Here is a 23,869-nt window from a genome sequence, read left to right as displayed (position 1 = left end):
TCTGTGTTTCGGTGTGCGTGTTTAGTTTTTATTCAAAAATTTTATACACAAATTGTTTTGTGACATTGGTTGCAATCCCCTCAATGTGTCAGCACTCTCCCCCTTTCCACCCTGGGTTCTCAGTGTCCATTCATCCAGTTTTCCTGTCCCTTCCTGCCCTCTTCATCTTTGCTTCTGGGCAGGTGTTGCCCATTTGGTCTCATATATTTGATTGAGCTAAGAAGCACGTTCTTCACCTGTGTTATTGTTTGTCATCTCTGTTCTAACTTGGATTATGTTGCCTTCTAATGTTTTTCCTACATTTCAATTAAATATGCAGGGTGGTTTTCCTTTCAGTAGGCATTCCTGCTACCCCCGGCCCCCATAAGAAGTTTAAAGAAACTGTAAAAACTTTAGCATAATCTTTTTGGGGATCCTTTAAATTTCAAAGGCCTGCTATCACTGTTGTCCTTAAGCTTTGCTTAGGGTAGAAGTATGCTTTTTCCTATAATTGTCCTACTATCATTCTAAGTGAAATGGCAGTCTTTGACAGTCTGGAAATTTAGGTGTGCTTGTTGGAAAAAGAGCAAAATGAATGGTGGCGAGTGGAAAGGGTGAAAATGGATTTCACATCCTCCCACCTCAACATGAACAACTGAATGCTGGTGACCAATGAAGTAAAGGCAAAGAAGCTCCTGGGGCTCTCAGGAAGTCTGGAGCGTGGGCTCAGCAGCTCCTGCCAGCTCATCCCCAGCAGGACAACGGGTACCAATGAGAATCCGAAGGGAGGAAGAGATTGACCAGACTCTCTCCCTCCAGCCTTCCCTTCATCAACTTGACTAGAATGAAGAACATCAGACCTGTTTGCAGAGTCTGAACCTTGTGTTCCGCTTCCTCCAGCTTTGAGGTGGTAGACATCTGTGTCTCCTGCAGCTTTCTGAAAAGGAAGGGAATGAAGTCAGACTGGTCATCTTGTTTACCAACAGAAATGTACAGTGACCAGCTATGGTAACAACACACAGCTGCCAACAGGTCTCACCTGGAATGCCGCGTGTATTATGAAGCGTCTTACTAATCTTTAACGCCCTGGCTTGGTAACCATATCTTACATAATGCGGAGCACACATCCTGTAGGCCTTGACGTGTGACAATTTGTGTAGAAGGTTATCCTAAATGTAACTCATTCTTGAAATGCCAGATATTTAAAAGAGAAAAAAAATCATCATCATGCACTCATTGTTTTCTGAAGTTAGCCCAAGAAGAATGATGCATTTACATCTTGCTGACACAATGAAGGAATTTGGTGGAATAAAGGATGTACCAAGTAGATGTGACAGCTGTTCCACCTCTGTTATAATGGAATGCAAATGCCACCGCAATACCCAAGGGGGAAATGCTAAGTGTTTTAAATTACATTCCCATGATCTCTACATGAATTCCCTGGTCAGTAAACAGCATTCCTTTGCTCCTAATCTGCAGGAAATCTCTAAAAATAAGTTTATTATTTTTTACATCATATGAATACAGCATAAATGCTCTCATAATAACAAACCTGAGAATACAGAAAAGTAGAAATTACACAGTTATTTAAAAAAAAATCATCCAGATATTCCTCACCTATAGAAAAACATGGAGCTCTGGTGGCACAGCAGCTAAGAGCTTGGTGGATAACCAAAAAGGTCAGCAGTTCGAATCCACCAGCTGCTCTTTGGAAATCCTATGGGGCAGTTCTACTCTGTCCTATAGGGTCGCTACGAGTCGGAATTGACTTGACGGCAACGGGTTTGGTTTTTTTTGGTACAGAAAAACCCGGGCTGCCGTGAGTCGGAATAGACTGGACAGCAACTAACAACAACAACATAGAAAAACATTTCTAATGCTTTCATGTATTTCAAATATAAAACTATACGGTCTGAGTTTTCAAAAATTAAGTATCATAAGAGCATAGGAGGCAAAATGTCCTTTCCCTTTCTTGGCTCCATTTCTTCTCATCAGATATAGTTCTTTTATACCCTTCTAAAAACTTTTGCTTACATATATAAATACAGTGCAATATGTAATATACTATAGTGTAATATAAAGTCACTATCCCCACCCACCTGTCAGCTTGCTGTACTGTGGTGGCTTGCATGTTGCTGTGATACTGGAAGCTATGCCACCAGTATTTCAAACACCAGCAGGGTCATCCATAGTGGACAGGTTTTAGTGGAGCTTCCAGAGTAAAAAAGAATAGGGAGAAAGGTCTGGCGATGTACTTCGGAAAATGAGCCATTAAACCCTTAAGGACCACAGCAGAACATCACCTGACTTGCTTGCTTTGGATACGTCATCAGGAGGGCGTTGCTTTGGTGAAACAGGGGGCCAAAACAAGGGTGTGGGAAATGCCTGGTGAGGTGACTTGGCACAATCACCACAACAATGGATTCAAAATGTTGCTGACAGTGAGGATGACATGGGACCAGGCAACATTCTTGTTTACTGTATGTAAGGTTACCATGGGAAGAAGCTGACTTGACAGTATCCCTCCCTCCCTCCCTCCCTCCACCCACCCACCCACCTACTTACCTACCTATTCCTTTCTTTTAATACAAATGGGTTCACAATCCACACATTACTCTGCAGCTTGTTTTTTCACTTATCTCCATATTTTGAAAAATTTCTACTTCAGCATACATACTTCTTCCTTATCCTTATTATTAATTTAACTAGGCCTCCATAAATGGACATCAATTGTTTATAGTTTCTACCTATTAAAAATTGTGCAATGATCATTATGTAGGTATTATTACATAATTTTGAGACTGAATCTCCTGGATAAAATTCTAACGGAGCAATTACAATGGTCAAAAGGTATGTGTGTGGTTTATTTTTTCTGTTTTGACAGATACTGTGAAACTTCTCTACAAAAACCTCACCAATTAAAATTCCTACTAATCGTATGTATGCATCTGTTTTCCTACACTCTTAACAATACTGAATAAAATCAAACTTAATTTTTGTTGTTGTATTGTTCCTTGCTGTGAAGTTAGCCTCCCAACTCATGGCAACCCCATGTATTACAGAGTAGAATTGCTTCACAGGGTTTTCTTGGCCATGATCTTTATGGAAGCAGTTTGCCAGGCCTTTCTTCTGTGGAGCACTCGGTGGGGTAGAACTGCCAACAACCACAAACTGACCACAAACCACTGGTGCAACAGGCTCCTAAACTTAATTTGACTGCTGGGTGAAGCTGAGTTATCTCTCTTTGTGCTTATCTCCTTTTTATACCCATTTTTTTGGTAGAGTTGTTTATCTCTTATTAATTTGTAAGAGTTCTTTGTATACTATGAAAATTGGCCCTTTACCAGATGTGTTGTAAATATTTCTTCCTAGTTTTTGATGCTTTTGAAAATTTGTTTATGGTACTCTGTTTTTCAATTTTATTTATGTAACTTTTTTTTTAATGCTTAGATTTCCTCACTCTAAAATATTTGCCCAAATTTCTTCCAGTATGTATGTAATTATTAATATTTAAATCTGAAATCCGTCTCAATTTTTGGCACAATGAGGTAAAGACCTAGTCTTTACTGCTCCCTCCCCCCAAAATCGTGAATTATTCATATTTTTAAAATATTAATCAATCCTTTTACCTGATTTGAGGAGTTAACTTAATAATATATTAAATTCTTGTGAGTTTATGTCCAGACTTCTGCACTGCATGAGTTTACTCTAAACAGGTCTCATTATACTGGATTTAATTTTGACTTATGCATTTTTCACTTAATATTATGTTGTATATATTTCTCATGTTATTGCAAACTCTATAGGAACGGTTATTTTAATGGCTGCATAATGTTTCAGTTAGGGAAGAGCCAGCCTTTTACCTACCCACTTCTCACTGATTGGGCATTTGGATAGCTTGCATTTTCCCCCATTATCAATAGCATCGCGAAAAATCTCTTCAGGCACACAGTGGTTCCCTAAGAAGCGTTTATGTAGGATGGATTCCACATCTCCTGGGTCAAAGCGTCTGCCCATCTTTCTGAGCCCTGACTGCTGGTGCTCCCTCCCCTCCCCACTGGAGGCTCTGCCCTATTCACCTCCTGGCCTGTGTGCAGACAGGGGCGTGGTCCTGCAGAGCAAACCTCAGGAGGTCATGTCTGTGCCTGTACAACCAGAGGCAAGGGCTGCAGTGGCAGGCTGGGCTCTGGTCTGGAGTCACTTGGTCCCACCTCTGGCACTGGCTAGCTGTGAGAGGTTGGGCAGGTACCTAGTCTGTGTTCCAGTTTCTCCGTTTGTAAAATGGTCCATTCTGCAGGCCTGTCATGGGGATTCAGTGGGCTAATGTTCACAGAGGACCTGGCAAATTCTGATGCAGAACAGGCACTTGGTAAGTGGTAGCTGGCATTTTTATTCTTTTCTTTTGTTAATGAAGTCACTTAGTAGTGCTCCAGGGAGGCTCACTAATACCTGAGATCTTTATGGAGTCTGCCTTGTAGAATTCCAAGCAGCCACATACGAAGTCCGCGGAAAACAGCAAAACAAACCCTATGACATGGGCAAACCTGGCCCCTTCTTTCTAACCACAACTGAATGCCTCCTTTTACATGGATACATGCATTTCTCCAAGGCAGCCTTAAATTTTTAAATCTTAATTTAACCAAGAATTAATAAAAAATATGACTTACACAATTTTAAAAACTTACAGTTTCTAAAAGAAATTTAACTTTTACTACATTGTCACAGTACTGCAAAACTGCTCATTATCTGTGGAAAACATTTTGGGTAAAGTAAACCATTAGAAATCTAGGACTCACATCAGTGTGGGCGGGACATCAACATATTTTACAGGCATCAATTCCTTGATGCATGAAGCGTGGTGTGGTAAGGAACAGAGGCAAAAAATAAAAACAAAAAACAAACAAAAAAACCTTCCAAATTTTACATACACACCTGTGTGTGATGTTCTCTGAACTATTTATTAAAATACAAATATCAACATTGACTAAAGAAGGCAGAAGAAGGTGTTCAGTATGTACCCTGGGGCTTCTCCCCAGAGGACACCCAGCTGAGATCATTTCTATTATCTCATCTCAGGTACAAATGCGGGGTCATTTATAAATGCCTTGTGTTCTACCTCCAAACTACGAGGTCCTGACACACACGCTGACCTCATCCACCAATGGGTAAGACAGATTTGCACTCAAGAGAATCCCACAAGTTAAGAATAAAGGGACATTTTTATTTTTTAGGGAGTCCCTGGGTGGTCGGAAGTTCAAGTCTACCCAGTGGTGCCTTGGAACAAAGGCCTGGTGATCTACTTCCAAAAAATCATCCATTGGACCCTGTGGCGCACAGCTCTACTCTGACACACACGGGGTCACCATGAATTGGAATCGACTCCATGGCAACTGGGTTTTTTTTTTCTCCTCAAGCCAAATTTTGCTTAGAGCCCCTAGGATTTTTGCTTACAGCCTGGGTTTATTCCACAGATACATTTAAGAAGTTCCCTTGCAATGTGATGTTTAGAGGGAGAAGAACATTACGCCAGGATGTGCACACCAGACCACAGGCTCACCTCTCCTTTTCTGCAAAGTCATTTTGTAACTTTTGCTCCTTTTCGAGAGCTATAGTCTCGGCTTGGTTCTTCAGAGTCTGTTCATATTCTCGGATTTTCTCTTTAAGTGCTTTTATCGTAACCTCTGTGGACAGGAAAAGAGAGGGGAGAAAAACACCTACAATGAGAGCAGTACGATTCCATGTGGCTATGTATACACGGCTTTCGTAACCCAGTAGGATTGGTATGTTTTAAACTTTAGCTCTTCAACTCTGACACAAAATCAATGGTTACAAGTCCCTTCGGAGACCTTTTACTCCCTAAATGTTAAATTGAACTTTAAACGTTTAGGTTGAGAAGGATCAATGGATTTTGCTGGGAAGAAGAGCTATGGTTTCTCTAACACAACTTTAAAAAAAAAAAAAGAAGGAAAAAATCAATAGTAAAATACAATATCATCTTATTGATGAGTCTTAAATGAGTCCCCTACTGAGGGAAGATTAATAAAGTTTTAGTTGGGTTTAAGTACTTTCTTACAAAAAAAAACAGGTCACAATGGTATGTACATTTCAGAAGAAGTGGTTTTAGCCGGTTAAGTCTAGAGGCTTCCCTGGCCATGGGCCTGCAGCTCTGCTGCTTTGCAGGTGACGAAAAACACAACATGCAGAGTGGACAACATGTGTATTTCCTCAGATGCCAGCTGGAGCTTGGGTGCTGAGAGCACCCTCCACCCAGGGCAGGTATTGGCAGACTTGGGTAGCGTGTGCAGGGCAAGGAGTGCAGTGCCTGGGGGAGAACCACATCCGGCAAGATGCTCCAAATGATTGCAGAATGCGCCGCAAGTGCCCTGTGGCATGGGGCATGAAAGCCAGGGCAGGGGCAGCACCGTGCAATGAACCAGCCCTGAGGCTTAGCTGCTCCTGGAAAAGGGCCCGTTAGGAAGCCGGGTTGTCCCTGCAAAGCCCAGAGCCAGATATCTCTCAGTTATGGCACCACCACTACTACCAAATGCATGTTTACAGCCTTTGCTTCAATAACGCAAAACAGGACTGCCAAAGCAGATGCAGCCGAACAGAGGAGGGTCAGAACTCAGATCTGTGGGCTGGTCCTAGAGCAGGCCTGCTTCCTTCCTATACACACCCCACGCCAGGGATCCTCCTACACACACCCCACGCCAGTGGTCCTCCTACACACACCCCATGCCAATGGTCCTCCTACACACAGCCTGCACTGGGGGTCCTCTTACACCCCACACTGGTGGTCCTCTTACACACAACCCACGTCGTTGGTCTTCTTACACACCCCATGTTGATGGTCCTTACATACAGCCCATGCCCGGGATCCTCTTACACACACCCCACGCCAGGGTTCCTCTTACGCACACCCAACGCTGGTGGTCCTCTTATACACATACTGCATGCCGGGGGTTCTCTTACAAGCACCCCACAGTGGGGGCCCTCTTATATATACCCTATGCTGCGGGTCCTCTCACACAGACCCCACACTGGGGGTTCTCTTATACACACACCCCACGCCAGGAGTCCTCTTATACACACCCTACGCTGGGGGTCCTCTTACACACATCCCACCCTGGGGGTTCTCTTATACACACACCCCATGCCAGGGGCCCTCTTATATACATCCTATGCCAGGGGTCCTCTTACACATACCCCACACTGGGGGTTCTCTTATACACATACTGCATGCCGGGGGTTCTCTTACAAGCACCCCACAGTGGGGGCCCTCTTATATATACCCTATGCTGCGGGTCCTCTCACACAGACCCCACACTGGGGGTTCTCTTATACACACACCCCACGCCAGGAGTCCTCTTATACACACCCTACGCTGGGGGTCCTCTTACACACATCCCACCCTGGGGGTTCTCTTATACACACACTCCATGCCAGGGGCCCTCTTATATACATCCTATGCCAGGGGTCCTCTTACACATACCCCACACTGGGGGTTCTCTTATACACATACTGCATGCCGGGGGTTCTCTTACAAGCACCCCACAGTGGGGGCCCTCTTATATATACCCTATGCTGCGGGTCCTCTCACACAGACCCCACACTGGGGGTTCTCTTATACACACACCCCACGCCAGGAGTCCTCTTATACACACCCTACGCTGGGGGTCCTCTTACACACATCCCACCCTGGGGGTTCTCTTATACACACACCCCATGCCAGGGGCCCTCTTATATACATCCTATGCCAGGGGTCCTCTTACACATACCCCACACTGGGGGTTCTCTTATACACATACTGCATGCCAGGGGTTCTCTTACAAGCACCCCACAGTGGGGGCCCTCTTATATATACCCTATGCTGTGGGTCCTCTCACACAGACCCCACACTGGGGGTTCTCTTATACACACACCCCACGCCAGGAGTCCTCTTATACACACCCTACGCTGGGGGTCCTCTTACACACATCCCACCCTGGGGGTTCTCTTATACACACACCCCATGCCAGGGGCCCTCTTATATACATCCTATGCCAGGGGTCCTCTTACATATACCCCACACTGGGGGTTCTCTTATACACACACCCCATGCCAATGGTCCTCTTACACATACACTCCATGCCAGGGGTCCTCTTATACACACCCTATGCTGGGGGCCCTCTTACATACACCCCACATCAGGGATCCTCTTATACACACCCTACGCCAGGGGCCTCTCACACACCCCCCATGCTGGGGGTCCACTTACACACACCCCACGCCAGTGGTCTGCACACTGGTCCATCTGCAGCAGCAGTACTCTGATCCCAGCTCCTGGGGAACATACCTGCTGCTTAGGCATCTGTCTCTGAGAAGGCAAAGACTGAGCTTCTTTGTGTTCCCAGCACCCCACACAAGCAGGTGCTCAGGACATGACTGAGGCACAAATGACCGAACAAGCCAAACCCGGACGACCAGGGTGAGGCCCTGACAGGGCTCATGACAAGGAGGCTCCAAGCTCAAATGACAACGTCACCTGCCAGGTCTTGCTTGGCCTGTCAGAAGCACAGACTGGCCCCTGCCTGCAGCTGCGGTAACTATGAGAATCATGCCCTAAGAAAATGAGGCTTTTAACGAAGTGAGATAACTTGCCCAAGGTCACACAGCTAAGTAGAAGCAATAAGGGACTCGAAGCAGAGCCATCGGCCTTTGTTCTTAAGAAGTCTTGGACGACACATCTCATTTTAAAACACCCATAGGATGAGGCCTTCAGGGAGGAGAACATCCCACAGCTCAGTTCTGGCTCCTTGCCAGACAGTGCTCCTCTCCACAGGGACAGAAAATAGCACCCAGGCCACTGGGCCCCACCAATGCCATCCACCCAACAAAGCAAGATCAAACTAAACAGAAAACAAAGAGTGGGTCTGTCAAAAGTAGAAGCCAGCAATCAAAAAAGTACAGCCTTTCTGGGGAGAGCTCCCCCGGAGGCAAGTGTGTGCTTTCACCAGCCTGTTGCCAGAAAGCTCGGGCGGTTGTGATGAGAAACAGTTCCCACTGGGGGAAGCAGTCCCTTCTCTCAGACCGACCCCAGCTTGGTAAGTCCAACACTTCTAGGAGGGCCAAGCAGTCCCTTCTGGTCCCAAGGCACAGCTGCTCTCTATGAACCAGATGGAGGTGGGGTCAGAGCTGACTCCGGCTCTCCCAGTTTCCTGTCATCCCCATGTCCCCAACTTCAGCAAGGAGGCTCTTCTGACCCTAAGGAAGGGTCCTGGGGATGCTGGCCCACATCCCAGAGGCCCCAAGGCAGAGGTCCTGGGGGTGCTGCCCCACAGCCCAGAAACTCTAAGGGTCTTGAGGGTGCTGCACCACAGCCCAGAGACTCTGAGGAAGGGTCCTCAGGGTACTGCCCCAGAGCCTGGAGACTCTGAGGCAAGGTCCTGGGGGTGCTGCCCCACAGCCTGGAGACCCTGAGGAAGGGTCCTCGGGGTACTGCCCCACAGCCCGGAGACACTGCGGAAGAGTCCTGGAGGTGCTGCCCCACAGCCTGGAGACTCTGAGGAAGGGGTCTTGGTGGTGCTGCCCCACAGCCTGAAGACCCCGAGGAAGGGGCTCTGGGGGTGTCGCCCCACAGCACGGGCCCTGGGACTCACTGCAGTCTCTTCCTGGATCCTTTCCATGGAAAATGCGTCCTTCTCCCAAGCCTGTCCCTCATTTTCTCAAAGCCAAAAGAGGCTTTTCAAAATCTCATTGGTTAACTCCTTATCAATCCATGAGCAGCATATTAAGTAAAAGGCCCCTTGGAGGGGGAAGGCAGCCAAATAGTTTGCCTCCTCTTTCTACCTCCTTCCTCACCCACACCCCCAAACACAAACAAAGAGGCCAACTTTTTACAGGGAGTTGGCTGAAAAGCTCACAGCTGCTTGTCAGGTGGCTTGCAAGTTTTCTTCAAGACAAGGAAGTTGTCAGCCTCCCTGATTCTGAATACATTTGATTTCTAGGTATAGGAGAGTTTCTTTTTTCTTCCCTGACAGGAAAAGCCAGGCAACCTTTGCTCTGTCTGCCTTGCTGATGGATGGGCAACTGCACCACGAGGCTGTTTTCTTTTATTAAATCAGTAATGAAACGGTGATTCTGATGAGGAACTTGTAGCGCGTAAGCACGAAGCTCTCAGTCTGTGTCCAAAGCTTTAACGTATTGGCAGCAGTGATTAAGTGACTTACTGTATGTGACCCTTTGATCCTAAGCTGACTCTCTGACAGGTGTCACCCAAAGGCAGTGCATTTTAAAAGGCAGATCCTATCACATGATGATACAGAGAGAATTTGGAAAGAATCCTGACCACTCCCGTCAGAGGGCAATAAAATCATATGTAGTTACTGTGCTGAGGAAAAGTTTTACTTCTAAATAGCAGGGCATTACCATTATCTCTCTTTAACGACTGGTACGATTCTTGCCCCACCCGGCTTTATGACGTCTGTTACAATTAGAGCTAGTCCCAACAGCATGGGGAAGATAGTTAAAAAAAAAAAAAAAAAAGGAATAGCAAAGAATGCCTTTTCCACCAACCTTGATTTTTCACTTCAGCAAATTCCTTGTTGTATTCTTCCAGAGTTTCCCTAAGTTTCTGGTTCTCCGTTTCAATATCATGCATGCGCTGGACTTTGAGCTGGAGCTGCTGTCCGAGGTCCAGGGCTGGCACTGGATCTGCACGACACGAGAAGAAACGTCAGTCCGCTCTGCACAAAAAGGTGCCACACTCACAGGCACAGACAGCTAGGTCTTCTGGGGCCTGAAAGCTTCCCCGAGGCTGCCACCGCGTGCCAGGATGGGGAAGCCAGGAGGCCAGGCTCCCGAAGTTGGGGCCTCACATGGCAGAGCCCCGGAAGCCCCCAGCTGGAGCGGGGACACTTCTCTGCTGCTCTGTACAGGATGTGTACACAGACAGCAGCAAGGACTCAGCACGCAGAGCCACCCTGGTGTCCTCAAAGCATTCAGACAGGATGGGAAAGACTGTGGGAACTCACTGGTATTTGCACACCGCTCTGGTGTGGTGTAACTCTCTAATGACTTCTCATTCTTTGATCTGCTAAGAAAAGGAATACATCTGGTGGGGGCAAGAGAAGGAGGAACATATCTGGAGCTGCCCTTGGAGGATGGGGAGTCCGTGAGAAGGTGTGCACAGGCTTAAAGTTTCCAATGATTTCCATGAAGGTGCAGACAGCACCTGAAATAACCCTGAAAGTGTCTCACGGGTCACAGATTATTTCATGGATATCTTCTCCTTTGAGCCTCACCACAATTCCGGGAAAGTGACGTGAGACGGGTATGACATTCATTTTACAGGGTGGAGGCTAAAGCTAAGAGAAGCTATGTGACTTTCCCAAGATTACTCAGCTAGTGAGCAGGCACAGAGCACGTAAATCCAAGTCTGCTAGCTTCCAAAGACCAATCTTTAAATCAAGGAATACTATCTGGTGGAATGGAGGAAACGAACCCTTGGGTTTTAACAAGAAGCTACTTTTTTTTAACCCTACCTGGTCTATCCTATCCTGTTTAGGAACACGATGCCTTTTCATCACAAGCCTCCTTTACTAATGAAGGATGTTCAGCAGGAAGAGTCAGGGGGGATTTAAAGACTGGAGAGCCCTGGGGTCTGCTTTTCTCCAGAAGCCCAGCTGCTGGTGACCCAGCATGCACTGTGGCCTGTCTCAGGCCACTGCACTGGTGATTATAATACAAAGAGTGGACCACATGGGCAGGACAGCACCTGGCCCAGTAATGTGAAGTCTTCTGGCCAGTTCACTGTGAGATTTACCAGCAGATTCATTCGTAGAAAGCTGGGTTTTAACCTGAACTTAGAGATCGTAGCCACGGAATTTACTGTACTTAGAGGTACAAATACCTAGTCTTCTCCATTTACCATTAATCCTGCACAAAATGGAGTGACATTAAATTTTCTTCTGCCATCTACTCCATCTTTATTTTTTCTTCTGCTACCTAAAAGGCAATTATCATCCACCTGCTAGGCACCAGTGGAGAACTTCCTCTGGAATTCTCAGGCTCCATCGGAGTAGAAGAATGCCCAAGTCCGCAGAACTCAGAAAAGATTATTGAATATATTTCTGGTATGGGCGCCAGCATCACTTGTGGAATGGCTGCAAAGATTTAGTCTCCTCTTGAAGAATGCTAAACACCAAGCACAGTGGATCAACAAGGGTATATATTCAAGCGCTCACTTAATTTCCAAATACCAGAGCCATTAATTTTTCAGACCACCCTTGGTTCCCGAAGAGGAGGGCTGGGTCTAGCCATGCCTCAGCCAGCGTGCTAACCATGAGCCAGGAGCTCTTCAAGATGCCAATGTCTTTTCAGAGTTTACAAAAGGCAGCCCTGGGATATGTCCAGCACAATGTCAGCAGACTCTGTGTGCCAGGGTTCAACACCAACATTGTCCATCATGCAAAATCCCTGGCTGCTGTGCATTTAGCCTGTGTATACAGTTTATGACTGCTCCACGTTCTCACTCGTGGCTTTTCATTATTATTTTAATCAGCATGAGAATACGGGTGTTAAATTTGATTTTAAAGACTATTTGGGGAGACAGTTCCTTGTAGGAAGGAGGAGAAAGGACACTAAAACCCGAATTCCTCAGAACATATCAGGTATGATTTTTTTTTTTTAAATTTCAGTATTTTCCCAGGGAATCTTCTCCTTCCTTCCACCCCTGCCAGGCCTCGTGCTGGGCAAATGGCTTGAAGGAAATAACAGTACACCCTTGGCCCCTTCGTATAGAGCTATAACCTGAACTTGATGCAGAGGTCAGGGAAGGAGAGGCAAGGGTGAGAATTGCTGCACTTGTATAAAATTCTATTAATACTTGCTCATGTAGGCTTTCCAGTACAGTTGCCAGTACAAATTATGTTTTTAAAGAACTAAGATAGTATACTGTCCTCCATCTCTAGAATTTCTGTCAACAATTTTTCCAGTCCATTCCTTTTAGAAGGCCAGGACCCACTATGTCTGTTCGAATAAATAATAGCTTCCCTCATTGGAATCACCAAAGAATTCAGTCAGCATAAAAATAACATGCACATTATCAAGTGAATAGCAACTAGACCTTTAGACAAATTTTCAGTCCTCACAAAGCATTATATTGTAAATGAAAATTCTGGCAATCTCATAATTATTCATTATGGCATTTATATTTAATTTAACACTATTAAAGGTTAATGCCTAAGTAGCAAAACTGGTCACAGAATAAAGAATGAACTGAATGTTCCAACATCTCTATGTATTAAACTTCAAACTTTACTACGGTACAGTTGAATGACTAAATGCCTACAGCATTTGAATATTGTTTTGGGATATGTAAAAGGCATTTCTAAAGTACCTCTTAGGCTTAATTTTTATTACTTGTATTAAAGGAACAGCTAATTACCACATGACAGTATAATGACTCTAGCATGTTTGGGCTAGAGACCAAAACAATGAATTTCAGCATGCCAAACCCCAACCTGCATGTTAATCTAGGGAAATCATAGCTTTTTGTCTTGTTAATGATTTCCAATGCCATTTAAACCCCACACAAGCATTGTTAGGTCTTATTCTGAACGTCACAAGCCTTGGATCTCAGCAGTTCAATTAGGGAATTGTCTGGGGGAGGCAAGAGAACACACCCATATGTAAAACACGAACACACGAAACCCTGTAACCCCTGTCTTCCCGGCCTACTCCAACCCAGCATGCTTTATTGCCAGTTCCATCCACCCAGTATGACAAACTTGCAAAGTGCTTTACAATCATCTAATACTTAATTCCTAAGCTCTTTGAGGTTTATACAGCTCATTGTGCAACACAGGACTCAAAGAACATAATTATAACAAACAGCAACAATACCATCACCTATATTATTCCGTACCTTTTCTAAGTACATGTAACATTATCTTATTAATCCTAGCCATCACACTCAGAGCCTGGGGAGGGTGCTCTGCAGTGTGTCAGGCATCTCACACAGGGACAGAAGGAGGTAAGAAGTTGGCCATGGAAACAGTACGTAAAATTCTAATTAAGATGTCTGCTTCCTGAACTAGCCATCAACTAAATTATACTGCCTTTTCAAGTACTAATTTAACAAGTATTACCTAAACATGTATCTGTTCTGGGTAAGGCCCTGGGATGGACACTCAGCAGAGGCAGCAGAGACCAGCCTCACAGCAGACATAAACTACACACAAATAACAAAGGCAAAGCAAGGAAAGGCCACACTGAAGATCAGATGAGAGGACAACTATTCCCAAATAGAGAAACTAGAAAAAGTAGATTTTTCTTTTCTTTTTGGGGAGGGGGGAGGGGGCACTTGAGGAGATCTCTTAAAAAATAAACAGACATAGGTGAGCCCTATGGTCACCTTGGTTTTTTATGAGAAGGAAGTTTCTGGACCGCAGCACAGGGAACAAGGAACCCAAGCAGAGCACAACAGTTTTGCTGGGTATAGAAAATAGAGTTCAGAGTTTAAGAGGCTGAGGCAGCAGGAATTTGTAGGGCAGAGCACTGGAAAGGAGGGAGCTATACAGAGACAGAGCCAAAATGTCTGCAGAGGGATAATTTGGAGTCTGTCGCAAAAGCTAAGGTGCATACGCATCGGATGAAACTCTGTAAGGCTGGGCTCCCTTAGACCAGGGAGGTTTGAGCTGAGTAATTCGCAGAGCTCTCAGAGGGTTGGGAAAATGAATGACAACCAGTTGGAGCCTTTAGTAGAGACAATGGAAGGGCCACATCGGAGGAGAGAACTAAATTAGTCCTAAAGTAAAGGTTTATCCTAGATTCATACAAGAACGCTTAAAAGCAAGCCTCAGAATGATTGAGCTGATCTGCAAGCAATTTAATTGTCTATCAAAACAAACTTCAATGCTCTTAAGAAAGACAACAAAATCCAGACACTTAACATTCTCAATGTCCAACGTGCAATAAGAAATTACTAGAGAAAAAAACAGAAAAATATGACTCAGGATCAGGGGAAAAAAACAGTTAACAAAAACAGATCCAGAGATGAAAAGAGATATTGAAATCAGCAGACACAGACCAAAACAGCTGTTATGAGCATGCTTGAAAATTTATAGAAAAACATAAACATAGTAAGGAAACAGAATATATAAGAGACAATCAAGCTGAAATCCGAAACTGAAAATACAACATCTAAAATGAAAAAAAACAAAAAAAAAACTCAGTAGGTTGGCTTAACAGCAGATTAGACACCGCAGAAGAAAAAAAAGATCAGTAAACTCGAAGACGCAGTCATACAAACTGTGTGAACAGACGCGAAGAGAAAAGACTAAAAAGAAAAACAAAAAGTGACGAAAACCTTAGTTAACTTGTAAAACAATATCAAGCAGTCTAACATAAAAAAAAAAAAAAATGCACCCCAGAAAAGGGGTGGGAGTATTTGAAGGCGTAGTGGCTAAAAAAACTCCCATGTTTGGAGAAACTATAAAGCCAAAAATCTAAGAAGCTTAATAAACTCCAAGCAGGATAAACACAAGGAATACCAAGCTAAGGCGGATCATAATCTAATTGCTTTGAAAACAAGAATTAAAAAAAAAAAATCTTAGAAGTCAGGGAAAAGAAAACTCATTACACACAGGGGAAGAAAGATGACTACAGACCTCCTGTCAGAAACAGAATCAGTTCTAAGACAGAAAAACAAAAGAAAAACTACCAATGTATAATTTTATACCCCATAAAAATATTCTTCAAAAAAATGATGGCCAAGAGAGTCATTTTTTCTTTCTCCAATAAACAAAGGTTGACAGAATTCATTGCCAGCATACCTACACTATAACAGACGTGAAAGGAAATTCTACAGATTGAAAGAAACCAATACCAATAGAAATCTGGATCTACATGAAGGAATAAACAACACTGGAAATGGTAAATACGTGGGTAAAAATGGAATACTTATTTTTTCTCATTTTTAATTTCTTTAAAAACTAATAGACTGCTTAAAGCAAAAGCAGTAACAATGTGGTGTAGGGTTATATGTAGAAGTAAAATGTATAACAACATGCAAAAAACAGAAGGGAAAAAATAGTGTGTTATAAAGTTCTTACGTTACATGCAAAGTGGTATGATAGTATTTTAAGGTAGACTGTGCTAAGTTAAAAATACTTATGGTAAACCCTATAGCAACCACCAAGAAAATAAAGACTTATAAAGATAATTAGGGAGATAAAATAGAATCATAAAAAAATACCCAATTAATGAATAACCAAAACCCAACTTTGCCGCCGTAGAGTCGATTCCGACTCATAGGGACCCTATAGGACAGAATGGAACTGCCCCATAGGGTTTTCCAAGGAGGAACTGGTGGATTTGAACTGCTGACCTGTTTGGTTACCAGATGAAAGCTTAACCACTGTGCCACCAGGATACCGATTAAAGAACAGAAAGCAGAAAATATACAACAAAAAAATTAGTAAGACAAATTGAAAACAAATAGTGAACTGAGAGACTTAAACTCAACTTTATTGTAAATACATTAAATGTAAATATAAATTAAAAGTCAATGTCAGGCTAGATCAACAGCAAGGCACAAGTATATGCTGTTTATAAGAAATGCAACTTAAATAAAAAGACAGAGATAGGTTAATAGGAAAAGATACACACTTATCGACCATCTCACTTCATCTCATCTCATTTTGCATTTACAAGAACAGCAAAAAATCAACTATCTGATTATTTTGCTCATCAATGAGGTGGCAGGCAGGTGGTTATGGGCTGTGAAGCCTCCCCTCCCTCAAGGACGGTCTCTGGGAGGCCTTGTTCCCTGCTCCTTCCCTCAGCCATCAGGCAGTCAGACAGCACTGAGCCAGCAGGAGCCTGTTCCAGGAGGCCTGAGGCCCTGCAGTTCAAAATTGCTGAGAGGTGGGAAGGAAGGAAAGAAAGAAACATGGAAAGGGTGTTTGGAAGATATGCATGCAAGTGTGATGACATCCCCAAAGTAAGCCAAAATGGGCCTGAAGCTTCTACCTTGCTGGAGCCAGGTGTACGGCCAGGCTCCCAGGGACCTCTGCAGGAAGCTCCGAGGCTTGGTGATTTGCCAGGCACAGAGGGAAGAGCAAGCTCTAGGATAAGGATTGTGAACAAGGGCTTGCAGGAGTGGTAGTGGAGCCCTGGAAGTGGCTCTACTAGGGAAGCTCTGACCCAGCACAGGGGGAAGGTGTGGGCCTTCCAGTCACACAGCCTGGCTTTATCCAGCTTTGTCTCTTTCAAGCCTCCTTCTCTGCAGAGGAATAATCCATAACTGGACTTGTACCAGTGATGAGCGTATCAGTAAATCTTAGCTGTTATTACTTCTGTGATCATATTTTCTAAACAAAAAAAAATTAGACAAATGGATGTCCTGAAAACAGAAAAAAAAAAAAATCCTCCATTTTCACATAACACGGTTTTTGCATAAAGACCCGGTCCTGCAACCTAACAATGTCCATAAGTGAGGAGTGGGTGTACTGCAGAAACACAAGTCAAGAGAAAGCTGGAGTCCCTATGTTAATATCAGATAAATGAAATTTTAGGACAAGGAATATCACCAGGGATAAAGAAAATCATTTCATAAAGATAGAAGAATAAATTCATCAAGAAGCTATAAGCATTTTTAACGTGCAAGATGGTTAAACGAAATCAAAAACAAAGTTTCAAATTATGAGTCAAAAACTGACAGAACTGAAAGGACAAAAAGGAAAATCCACAACGATAGTTAGAGAGACTTCAAAACTCCTTTCTCAGTAATTAATAGCACAAGAAGACATAGAGTCAGTAGGGATAAAAAAGACTTAACAACACTATCAACCAACTTGATCTAATTGAGATTTACAGAATGCACCATTCAACCACTACAGAGGACACATTCTCTTCAAGTATACACGGACTACTCATTTATGCCATAAAACTTAAATTTAAAACAATGGAAAGAATACAGAACATGTTCTCTGATCTAATCAATGACCTAATCATCTACCTTAAGAAACTAGAAAAAGTATAGCAAATTAAACCCAAAGTAATGAAAATTAGCAAATAATAAAGACAAAAGCAGAAATCAATGAAACGGAAAACAGGAAATAAAGAGAAAAACCGATGACACCAGAAGCTGGTTCTTAAAAAAAAAAAAAATCATTAAAATTGGTAAACCTCTAGCCAGACTGATTGCGGGAAAAAAAAAAAAGAATTCACAAATTTCCAGGATCAGGAATGACGGAAGGGACATCACTATACAACCTACAGATATTTAAAATATGGGAATATTTTGAACATTATGCAAATATATTTGATAATTTAGACAAAAAGCAGTCGATTCCTTAAAAAATTGCCAAACTACCAAAATTGACCCAAGAAAAAAAAATACAGTATCTGAACAGCCCTATATCTGTTAAAGAAAAAAATTTGTAATTAAAAACTTTGCAACAAAGAAAATCCCAGGCCCAGATGGTTTCATGGGTAAATTAGAAAAGTTCTTTAAAAAAAGAACTAATAGCAATCTTACACAAACTCTTCCAGTACATAGGGGAAGAGGGAATACTTTCCAATATAATATACTTTATGAAACCAGTACTACCTTGATACCAAAACCCGATACAGACATTAGGAGGAAACACCAACGACAAAGCTACAGCTCATATTCCTCATAGACATAAATACAAAAATCCTTGATAAAATATTAGCAAATTGAATCCAACAAATTAAAAAAAGAAAAAACAAAAAACCAAGACCAAGTGAGATTTATCCTAGGAATGCCAGAATGGTTTAACATTAGAAAATCAAATAATTTTACCACACTAAGACAATAAATCATCATTCAACTCGACGGCACTGGTTTTTTTTTTTAAGACAATAAAGGAGAAAATATGATCATCTCCATAAGTGCAGAAAAAACATCTGACAAAATTCAACATCCATTCATGACAAAAACTCTCAGCAAACTGGGAACAGAGGGACATTTCCTCGATCTCATGAAGGACATCTACAAAAAGCCTACAGTTAACATCGTATTTAATGGTGAAAGACTGAATGCTTTTTCCTAAGATTGGGCACAAAGCAAGGATATCCACTCTACTTCTAGTCCACATTGTACTGAAGGTCCTAGGCAGGGCAAACAGAACAAGAAAAAAATATGTAAGGCATACAGATTGAAAATCAATATGGATATAGAAAACTTGAATGAGATCAACCAACCTGACCTAACTGACATTTATAGAACATGCCACCCAACAACCACAGAATAAAGGGTACATGGAACATTCAAGACAGAATATCCTAGGAAAGTCTACAAAAAAATTTCTAGAGCTAATAAATAAGTCGAGCAAGGTCACAGAATATAATATTATTACATAAAAATCAGTGGCATTTTTATATAAAAGTAACAAACCGTTGGAAAATGAAATTAAAAAGAGAGTATCATTTATTATGACATTGAAAACATGATTCACTTAGGGATAAACAAAATATGTACAGGCCTATATATTGAAATCTATAGAATATCGTTAAAAGAAATTAAAGAAGGCCTAAATATACCATGTTTGGATTGGAAGTCTCAATACTATTAAATTATCAATTCTTCTTAATCTCTAGATTCAGTGGAATTCTAATCAAAATTCTGGCAAGCTTGTTTTTAAAAGCTGACAAGCTGAATATAAAATTTATGTAGAACCTCAACTAGCCAAAACAATTTTGAAAGAGAAGACCAAAGATAAAAGATTTACATGACCTGATTTCAAGACTGATTATAAAGCTATATAATATTCAAGACAGGATGGTAATGGTGCAAGAATAGGCATATGATCAATGAAATAAAATACAGAGTCTAAAAAAAGACCCATACATATACTGCAAATTAATTTTTGGCAAAGGCGCAAAAAGGATAGTCTTTTCAAGAACTGGTGCTGAAACTCCTAGATATCCGTATGGAAAAACGTGAACCTTGACTCTTACCTCGTTTCAGACGTAAAAATTAACTCAAAATGCATCATAGGTGGAAAGGAAAAAGATAAAACTACACAACTTCTCTAAAAAAAAATAAAATAGGAGAAAAAAGTTATGACCAGTGATTTCTCAGAACATAAAAAGCAAGATCTAAAAGAAGAAAAAAAATTACAAACTGTTCTTTACAAAAATAAACTTCTTTTCTTCAAATGAAATGACAATAAACTAGGAAAAAATATTCACAATGAAAATATTTCACAAAGGACTTGTATCCAGAATATATAAAGAATTGACAAGTCAATAGTAAGATAAACAACCCGTTAAAAAACGGGCAAAAGATTTAAACAGACACTTTTCAAATTAAGATATATGATGACCAATTTAAGCACATGAAAAAGTTCAACATTATTAGCCCTCAGGAAAATGTAAATTAAAACCACAATGATATACCTTACATACTCACTAGAATGTCTAAAATTACAAAGACCGACAATACCAAATGATGGAGAGGACACGGGGCAACTAAAAACTCTTCTTATGTTTGAAAAACAGTTTGACAACTTCTTGTAAAATTAAACATGCACCTACCCTATAATCCAATAATTCCAGTTTTAGCTACTTATCTAACGGATATGAAAACATTTGTCTATACAACAAACTGTACATAAATGTTTACAAGTAGGTTTATTCCTACTGTAGGAATAAAGGAAGATCAAAGAAATGATGCCTTTGAATTTTGGTGTTAGCGAAGAATACTGAATACAACACGTACCGCCAGAAGAACGAACAAGTCTGTCTTGGAAGAAATACAGCCAGAATGCTGCTTGGAAGCAAGGTTGATGAGACTTCATCTTATGTACTTTGGATGTATTATCAGGAGGGACCAGTCCCTGGAAAATGATATCATGCTTGGTAAAGTAGACGGTCAGCGAAAAAAAGGAAGACCCTTGACAAGATGGATTGACACAGCGGCTGCAAAGAATGGGCTCAAGCATAACAATGATTGTAAGGATGGCACGGGACTGGGCAGTGTTCTGTTCTGTTGTACACAGGGTCGCTATGAGTCGGAACCAACTGCACCCTACCTAACAACAACAACAGGTTTATTCCTAATAGCCCCAAACCGGAAAAAATTCAAATGTCCATTGACAGGTAAATGGCTTAAGTATGTTATTACCTACCATACAGCAATCAAAAGGACTACTGATACCAGCAGCAATATGGATGAATTCCAAAACACTACGCTGAGTCAAAGAAGCTAGAAACATAAGAGTACGTACTAAATGATTACATTAATATAAAACTCTAGAAATAACAAATCAATCCTGTAGTAGCAGAGAACAATAATAGACTGGTCCTTGCTGGGGTTTGGGATAGTAAGGGAACTTTTAAGGTGATAAAAATGTTCTATGTCTTCATTGTGAGGGTGCTCACACGATCAAACTGTACAGTTAAAATGGGTGCATTTTATTGTATGTAAATATAGCTCAATAAAGTTGATTTATAAATATTATTGTTAATGACAACAAAAAGTTCCCTGTACTGCTAATAAAAAATTAAGGTCCCTAACTCTTCATCTTGGAAGCCCTGGTGGAGTAGTGGTTAAGTGCTACAGCTGCTAACCAAAGGGTCGGCAGTTTGAATCCGCCAGGGGCTCCTTGGAAACTCTATGGGGCAGTTCTACTCTGTCATATAGGGTTGTTATGAGTTGGAATCCCCCACGTGTCTGTCAGTTTGTCGTACTGTGGGGGCTTGTGTGTTGCTGTGATGCTGGAAGCTACTCCACCGGTATTCAGATACCAGCAGCGTAATCCATGGAGAACAGGATGAGCTTCCAGACTAAGACAGACTAAGAAGAAGGACCCGCCAGTCTTCTTCTGAAAAGCATTAGCCAGTGAAAACCTTATGAATAGCGGTGTAACATTGTCTGATATAGTGCTGGAAAGTGAGCCCCCCAGGTTGGAAGGCACTCAAAAGATGACTGGGAAGAGCTGCCTCCTCAAAGTGGAGTCGACCTTAATGACGGGGATGGAGTAAAGCTTTCGGGACCTTCATTTGCTGATGTGGCACGACTCAAAATGAGAAGAAACAGCTGCAAACATCCATTAATAATTGGAACCTGGAATGTATGAAATATGAATCTAGGAAAATTGGAAATCGTCAAAAATGAAATGTAACACATAAACATCGATATCCTAGGCATTAGTGAGCTGAAATGGACTGGTATTGGCCATTTTGAATTGAACAATCATACAGTTTACTATGCTGGGAATGACAACTCGAAGAGGAACGCTGTTGCATTCATTGCCAAAAAGAACATTTCAAGATCTATCCTGAAGTACAACACTGTCAGTGACAGGATAATATCCATATGCCTACAAGGAAGACCAGTTAATATGACTATTATTCAAATTTATGCACCGATCACTAGGGCCAAAGATGAAGAATTAGAAGATTTTTATCAGCTGTGGCAGTCTGAAATTGATCGAACATGCAATCAAGATGCATTGATAATTACTGGCAATTGGAATGCGAAAGTTGGAAACAAAGAAGAAGGATCAGTAGTTGGAAAATACGGCCTTGGTGATAGAAACAATGCCAGAGATCGAATGATAGAATTTTGCAAGACCAACGACTTCTTCATTACAAATACCTTCTTTCACCAACACAAACGGTAACTATACACATGGACCTCGCCAGATGGAACACACAGAAATCAAATTGACTACATCTGTGGAAAGAGATGATGGAAAAGCTCGATATCATCAGTCAGAACAAGGCCAGGGGCCGGCTGTGGAACAGACCATCAACTGCTCTTATGCAAGTTCAAGCTGAAACTGAAGAAAATCAGAGCAAGTCCACGAGAGCCAAAATATGACCTTGAGTATACCCCACCTGAATTTAGAGACCATCTCAAGAATAGATTTGACACATTGAACACTAGTGACCACAGACCAGACGAGTTGTGGAATGACATCAAGGACATCATCCATGAAGAAAGCAAGAGGTCACTGAAAAGACAGGAAAGAAAGAAAAGAGACCAAGATGGATGTCAGAGGAGACTCTGAAACTTGCTCTTGAGTGTCGAGCAGCTAAAGCAAAAGGAAGAATTCATGAAGTAAAAGAACTGAACAGAAGATTTCAAAGGGCCTCTCGAGAAGACAAAGTAAAGTATTATAATGACAAGTGCAAAGAGCTGGAGATGGAAAGCCAAAAAGGAAGAACACGCTTGGTGTTTCTCAAGCTGAAAGAACTGAAGAAAAAATTCAAGCGTCGAGTCGCAATAGGGAAGGATTCCATGGGGAAAATATTAAATGACGCAGGAAGCATCAAAAGAAAATGGAAGGAATACACAGAGTCATTATACCAAAAACAATTAGTCGATATTCAACCACTTCAAGAGGTAGCATATGATCAGGAACCGATGGCACTGAAGGAAGAAGTCTAAGCTGCTCTGAAGGCATTGGCAAAAAACAAGGCTCCAGGAATTGATGGAATATCAATTGAGATGTTTCAACAAACAGATGCAGGGCTGGAGGTGCTCGCTCGTCTATGTCAAGAAATATGAAAGACAGCTTCCTGGCCAACTGATTGGAAGAGATCCATATTTATGCCTATTCCCAAGTAGGGTGATCCAACCGAACGTGGAAATTACAGAACAATATCATTAATATCACATGCAAGCAAAATTCTGCTGAAGAGCATTCAAAAATGCCTGCAGCAGTATTTAGACAGGGAACTGCCAGAAATTCAGGCTGGTTTCAGAAGAGGACGTGGAACCAGGGATATCATTGCTGATGTCAGATGGATCCTGGCTGAAAGCAGAGAATACCAGAAGGATGTTTACCTGTGTTTTACTGATTATGCAAAGGCATTTGACTGTGTGGATCATAACAAATCATGGATAACACTGAGAAGAATGGGAATTCCA

General features: G+C 42.0%; 1 protein-coding gene across 9 annotated transcripts in view; it reads right to left on the bottom strand.

Moving 5' to 3' along the window:
* Positions 1 to 23,869, bottom strand: part of CUX1 (cut like homeobox 1) — a 458,571-nt gene that overhangs the window by 172,331 nt on the left and 262,371 nt on the right. For all 9 annotated transcript variants that reach the window (XM_064295901.1, XM_064295906.1, XM_064295905.1 and 6 more), the window contains 3 exons: positions 10,534 to 10,671; positions 5,537 to 5,660; positions 840 to 916 (listed from right to left, as the gene is read on the bottom strand). In XM_064295901.1, coding sequence (XP_064151971.1) covers positions 840 to 916; positions 5,537 to 5,660; positions 10,534 to 10,671 — 339 coding nt within the window. The remainder of the gene's footprint in view (positions 1 to 839; positions 917 to 5,536; positions 5,661 to 10,533; positions 10,672 to 23,869) is intronic.

Source organism: Loxodonta africana, chromosome 12 (assembly GCF_030014295.1).
Source record: "Loxodonta africana isolate mLoxAfr1 chromosome 12, mLoxAfr1.hap2, whole genome shotgun sequence".
Classification (NCBI taxonomy): domain Eukaryota; kingdom Metazoa; phylum Chordata; class Mammalia; order Proboscidea; family Elephantidae; genus Loxodonta; species Loxodonta africana.
The sequence above is the reverse complement of the archived record's forward strand: the minus strand, read 5'-3'. Positions and strand labels throughout refer to the sequence as shown.